Genomic DNA, 6,369 nt, shown 5'->3' with positions numbered 1-6,369 from the left:
TTGAGAAACGAAATTGTTCCCTCTAGGGTGAAAAAAAATCATAATCATGATCAACCATGTTGTTTAGAGTTTTACTTCTAACTACTAATTTAACTTTTACTCAAAGTTTTAGTCATCATAGATACAAAACAACAACTAAATTCAAAAACACACATTTTCTTCATTATTATAATGTTCAACTTCTTTGGTATGTTTATGTAAATAGAACCAAATCAAATGTACTAGAATGGAATTCCCATGCTGTCTCAAAAGCTACAAAAGACCTCAACATGCTTTTGGTTTGGTAGTAGAGGAAGAAATCATGTTGACTCATGCTCTATCTGCTTCAACGATGCCACTGCTCTGAAAAAAGAAAAAATCTCTAAAAAAAAGTTCTTTTTCTTTCTCTCTTTCTCTCTCTCACTGTTCACTCTGCTGTGTGCCAAAACTAAAACCACTCACAAGGTGCCACTAATCTGTCAGGTTATTTCAAGATACCATTTTTCTGGTGTTTGGTTCCCAAGAAACTGTTTAGAATAGAACCACGGAACAGTGAGAAGGCCAATTCATTTTCTTCAACCTGTGTCAGCACCAAGCTTGTTTTGCATTTTTTTCTTCCAGCGGTTTGTTTCCCTTTTCCTCTCAAGAAAAGAGTCCTTTCAGCTTCTTCTTTCATGGGCATATTCTTTTTCACCTTTATTCTGCTCCAACACTGTTTGAACTACCAACATTTTTACTTTGTCCATTGGGGATTTGAGCTTAAAAGGAGTTGGAACTTGGGAGATATCTAATCATGCAATCTGGGTTTGGTTTGATTTGATTTACCCTTTTCAATTTTTGTTTCTGGGTGCTGGGTTTACCTCAGCGTCAATGTCCCTGTCATAAAAAGTTGAGATTTTTGGATGCTATTTTTGGCTGGTAGCAGGTCAAGGATTAAGAGTTTCCTGACTATAAAACAAAGTGGGATCTGATTTTCTTTTTCTTTAGCCTTTTCTTCTTTTGGTGAAAAATTTGCTTTCACATGTCTGTGGGAATTTGTTATATTTTGACACGGTTGTCATACCTGTTTGTTTTATTTTGTTTCCCTAGTGTTCATTAGTACATGTACTTTATTTGTCTACAGCTATTAGTTATGTCTTGAGCAGTGTGTATTCATATATGTATATAGATATGCCTGAATTTGGTAAAACTTTTGATTTGGCATGGGAGTAATGTATTTCTTTTGATTGTGGTAGGATTCTCCATTATTTCACAGCATCTGTGACTTCGATTTGATTGTACTAATGGAATCTTGGAGTTATGTCCCTGAAGAGAAAGGCTATTTGTTTTCTGATGAAATGGATTTTTCACTTGATGCGTTTATGAGAAGTCGAAGAACATTGGTTGAATGGGACAACAAATCCAACTTTGAGAGAGATGGATTTAATTCAGACAGAGAGGCGGTTAAAAGCATGGAATTTGTGGACTTGGGTTTCCCTGACTTGTTGCAGAAGTCTTTTCATGGTAGCCAACCTCTAGAGACATCAAGCTATGAACTAAATAGTAATTCTAGTAGAAGAGGGAATTCCTCTACACAAGTCATTGCTTTGGATTCTACTATGGGGGAAGAAGAATCTGATTCAAAGCATTTAAGTTCTCTAGTTGAAGCGAAGACTCATGATTCTTCCCTGATTGATCTGAAGCTTGGGAGATTAGCAGATTGTAAAGGTGCAAGCAGTGATAAAGTTGCAAAAGAAGGGTTTACTTTGACATCCATAAATCCAACTACGCTTTCAAAGAGAGCTCGCACTTCCAGCTTATCTGCACAGGCTCCTGTATGTCAAGTTTATGGTTGTAACATGGATCTTAGTTCCTCAAAAGATTACCACAAAAGGCATAAAGTTTGTGATGCTCACTCCAAAACGGCCAAAGTTATTGTAAATGGCCTTGAACAAAGGTTTTGTCAGCAGTGCAGCAGGTATTTTTGGGTTCCTTTGATGGATAGTTAGTTATATTGAAGTTTAATACTTCTCTTACATTATGATGGTCAAACTCTTGCCATTTGTAAGCTCCTTATATTTGTTTAGCTGGTGAGGTACCTCAATCCTTTTGATTGGAAACACATAAAATTTGAGCAAATTATTTGCTAGAAAAAACTCAACAAAAGGTATCAGGATTTGTTTGGTTTAAAGAGAACAATCTTTTGTTTTGCTCATAATTACAAGTATTATATTGTTTCTTATTTTAAAAAAATTTCACACAATCTTCTCAGTGAAAACATAAAACAAGGTCAAACAAGTTAACATTTTGTAATTACTAGTAAAAGGGACATAAAAACTGAAATCTTTTTCTCAAATCTAATAATCTTAGTGCTTCCCTTATTTTTACTTTCATTTGTGTCCAAGTGGGTTCTATTAATGCAATTATTTAAAAGTTTTCTTTTCATTCAACAAATGTAGTTCAAATTGGTTTGACAAATGAGAATGCATTATTATTAAACTCCAATCAATCATTTTGTATAACCACAGATTGACTGTCTTTAATTTGTGGTGGTAAATTTAACCTGATGGTTACCTATGGATTAAATTACACCATTTGTTTTGTTTTAAAATTAGGTTCCATTTGCTGGCCGAGTTCGACGATGGCAAGCGCAGTTGCCGCAGGCGCCTAGCTGGACACAATGAACGCCGGAGGAAACCTCAATTTGATTACATGACTGGTAAACAGCACAAGATTCTTCACTCATATCAAGGTATGAAAATTTATCTGTTAGTAAGTACCTTCATTGGCATTAGATAAGACAGAATTATCATTTAAATTTTCAACTTTTAAATCTTCTACTTTATTGTCCAAGTGAAATTTTTTATATTGTTAATTTAATGACGTGTTGTATTATTTAGCAGCTTTAGTGGGTGCTTTTCGTGTCCAGTTTGTTAAAGCGCATTCTGTTTTAGAAAACTTCTGTGGTTTTAACTTCTTTAGCAGAAATACAATTTAAACGAACTAGCAGGTATGCAATAGATTGATGACGAAGGGATAACAGATTTCGGAAACAAGGTAGTGATAGTTTTGTTTGATTAAAGATAAAGAGAAATCATTCAATAAAGTTTAGACATTGTAGAATCATAATGTTCAGACAAACACTGATGCTCTAGTAGGAAAAACTAGAGGTTTCAAAGAGGCTTGTTATTAAAGGAATCAAGAAAACTTATAGCACTCTGTAATAAAGATTAGGAAGAACAATTCATATTGAAAATCCTTGTTTATCGTTTCTTATTAGGATTTATGTAGCTGATAACTGCTCATGCGTAGCTCAATGTAACTTAACTATGCAGAAATGATATTGATAGGAAGCACTCAATACAGTAACCTGAAAACTAGAATCATATTTGAAAATTAACATCATGATGTTTATGATGATTTCTGTATGATATCATCTTCTCCGTACTAAAATACCTACTAAGCAAACATGCCATAGCCATGATGAGAAAAATAAAAAAAGAAATTAAATTCATACCCATTTCTTAAATTTGGGTAGCATACTTCAAATTAAATCTGATAGGATCTATGCAGTAGTACAAAAAGTTGAGTTTTTAACAAATCAATAAATGCCGAAATTGAGAGCAAATGTTGTTGAGTGGCTGCATTTTGTAGCATTTCTATGTCAGGAGACTTTCACATTCATTTTACTTGGGGTTTTGGGTGAAGATCCCTCTGCATATATAACCATGTATTGGAGGGCTTAGAATAAAATTGTAATCTGATTGGTGTAATTTTGAAGATTGGTGTAAATATTTTACTTTGATAAGCTGAGGCAGCAATATATGACATTGATAGGTATTATCTTTCCCTTATGTTTTTTGTATTTCTCTTTTAATGTATGCTCTATTCTTTGTGATCATATTCCTGAGTTTATGATGCACAAGTTGTATAGTAGAAATCTCTTATTCAATTGTCAAGGGACCTCATATAAATAAGTTTTGGAATTTGTTGTTTGTTGCCTCTAGACATAAACTATATATTTCACGCTTTTTTGGTCACTATTAGTGCAGATATGTCACGAACTTTGTCTGATAGTGTATAACTAAATAATGTTTGTTTGATTCTTTATAATTTATTCTTCAATTGTTCTGTTCGATCAAATATCAATCAATTATGGTAATGAAGTCATTTAAAGAAGAAAGCCAAATGTTTCTTCTTTTAACAGTAAGATGCCAATACCATAGGATATTTGGGTCAACTCAAGCTAAGTTGGCTATATTAGCTGCACTGAAAGCTTCTTTTATGCTCCCTGTCCAATGACTTTTTGCCAACATCAGAGGAGCTTTCAAAAGATGATGATACAACTCCTTCCATGAACTAAAATTAAAACCATTAAATCCTGAAAAGACAAGCCTGAATTTTTTAAACATTTTAGACAAAGGAAGCACTTACAGGTTCTTTAAATTATGTTATCTCCTTATATCATGGTCCCGGGGAGAGATGTGGACCATTTAACTAATGTTGGTATGCATTTGTTAGAATTTTTTATGCACGAAGTTCAAGCAAAGCATACCAGTATTGAAGTATCTTTTCTTTATCATTGTAGGACTTTTACATTGCTATTCCTCAGATACCTATAAAATTTTATTTGATTCATAATTAAAAACAGAAAATCATGGTGGAATGTTCTTACAAAGTGTATTCTATAGTCACTGAGAAATATAAGATGCATTGTAAACAAGACAAAAATAATTGTTACTGTTCTAATGAAGTTGAACAAGATCCTTTCCTAATTTCATCTGATCTCCACAAGTGTTCAAGAAAAGTTTCCTTGTTTTTTTCCCTGTTGGATGTTTGTTATTCCTGTCATAATCTTACTTGTTCGAACAAACCTTTTCAATGGGAAGGGTATATGCACTTACACTACATGCACCAAGAGCCAAGAACTTCTCTTACACTGATTGTGTTATCAGGTACCAAGTATCTTGGGTCCTCATTACAGAACAAACCCCAGTTTCCCTTTCAAAACATATTTCAAAGTGGCATCCTTTTCCATGGAAAACATGCTCAGAACTCTCAGAGTGGACGCATCAAACTGGAAGAAGATTCCTTGTACAGTTCCCAACTTGCTGCACCCGTCACACTTGGTCAGGAATTATCAAGCTGTGCTCTCTCTCTTCTGTCAGATCAGTCACAGTATCCATCACGCCATGCAGCAGGAAATCCATTAGCCGGTTCCCGAATCCTTCACGGCATTCACATTCAAGATAGAGATGACCTAGTTTCCCAAACATCTTTGAGGATAACAAGTTCTGCAGATAAATATGCAGCAAACGAGTCCTTTCCATGCAACACCGCCTCTAAGGATGTTATCAAGAATCAAACCGCACCATTATCTAATGCAGTTCATGCTCTTCAAGACCATCATGGAGATGATATTTGCCAACCATCAGACCTGTTTGACATCAAACACCGTCTTTCCTCGGAACATGGAGCTACGGTTGATCTGTTCCAGTTGTCCTCACATCTTCAGAGGGTGGAGCAGCAAAGAAATTCTGTTTTGGTGAAGTGGGAAAATGAAGACTACTGTTTCCCAACTGTATGAAAGGCTGCTTATTGTTTTCCGGAACTGTCATTGACATGTCCTTTTTATTGATACCTATGTTGTGATGCTATAACAGTGGCCTTAGTAGTGAGACTGTTCTTGCTGAATTGATTCATTTGTGTAGTATGAGATCATTGATGGGTAGCGGAGTGAGGAATATCTTAACTAACAATGGTAGTGGAGAGTGTTTGTAATGAGGAGAAAAAGGAGAGACAAGAAAATCCAACAACTGTATAGCACAGATACCCCTTGAGCATTTCAAAAAGAGAAAAAAAGAACCAAGCTATTTGGGTTTAGCTGTATTAACAGTCGTAATTTATTGGCCTTGAACTGTTGTTATTGACAGTGACACTCATGTTCATATCTCTGAACATGTCTTTTGTGTTGTTTATGAGACATTCAACTTTGTCTATGGACAACAATAGTAGTCTTATGCACCCGCTTCATTTTGTCATATAAACTGTTTTTTATTGTTATTGGAACCTATGTCAACCAAGTGCATGTGCATGTACATGAGACCTGGCACATGTGAATTCTTCTCACAAGCAGAATAAATCTTGATTATATAAATATATAAATTGTTCATATTGATTTTATTAAAGTTAATCTTAATTATTCATTCATGGATGTTATGGTTAATATTATTTGTTTAATGATAACTATTTTCTCAAGATTTATCTACACAAAGTATGACAACACCGAAATATATGTTTTTCATTTAAAAACATATGCCACTAAAGTTAGATAGTTCCAAATAGTTATTAATACAAAATAAAGGTGTTGATTTTGGTTAGGTTGTGAGTGATGGGGTACAAGAGAAGATG

General features: G+C 34.4%; 1 protein-coding gene across 4 annotated transcripts; it reads left to right on the top strand.

Annotated features, from left to right (window-relative positions):
* Nucleotides 1-226: 226 nt before the first annotated feature.
* LOC124825483 (Squamosa promoter-binding protein-like (SBP domain) transcription factor family protein) lies at nucleotides 227-6,021 on the top strand. 4 transcript variants are annotated; one of them, XM_047298090.2, is made up of 4 exons: nucleotides 227-444; nucleotides 1,215-1,936; nucleotides 2,574-2,710; nucleotides 4,914-6,021. In XM_047298090.2, the coding sequence occupies exons 1-4, from the start codon at nucleotides 238-240 to the stop codon at nucleotides 5,543-5,545; spliced, it is 1,698 nt and encodes a 565-aa protein (XP_047154046.2). In that variant the 5' UTR covers nucleotides 227-237; the 3' UTR covers nucleotides 5,546-6,021. The 4 variants fall into 4 exon arrangements, with proteins under 4 accessions (XP_047154046.2, XP_047154045.2, XP_047154050.2 ...); XM_047298089.2 differs by having other exon boundaries at nucleotides 228-462; XM_047298094.2 differs by having other exon boundaries at nucleotides 325-602.
* Nucleotides 6,022-6,369: the final 348 nt, after the last annotated feature.

This window comes from Vigna umbellata, chromosome 3 (genome assembly GCF_029865625.1).
Source record: "Vigna umbellata cultivar VRB3 chromosome 3, Vumbellata_1.0, whole genome shotgun sequence".
Lineage (NCBI taxonomy): Eukaryota > Viridiplantae > Streptophyta > Magnoliopsida > Fabales > Fabaceae > Vigna > Vigna umbellata.
This window is presented reverse-complemented; position numbering and strand designations above follow the sequence as displayed.

Bases quoted from the DNA above. Each gene is read 5' to 3' on its own strand.
- LOC124825483 (XM_047298089.2), top strand. From the start codon at position 238: ATGCTGTCTCAAAAGCTACAAAAGACCTCAACATGCTTTTGGTTTGGT. The intron at 463-1,214 runs GTTATTTCAAGA...TGATTGTGGTAG, and splicing joins AGGTGCCACTAATCTGTCAG to GATTCTCCATTATTTCACAG. The intron at 1,937-2,573 runs GTATTTTTGGGT...TTTTAAAATTAG, and splicing joins TTTTGTCAGCAGTGCAGCAG to GTTCCATTTGCTGGCCGAGT.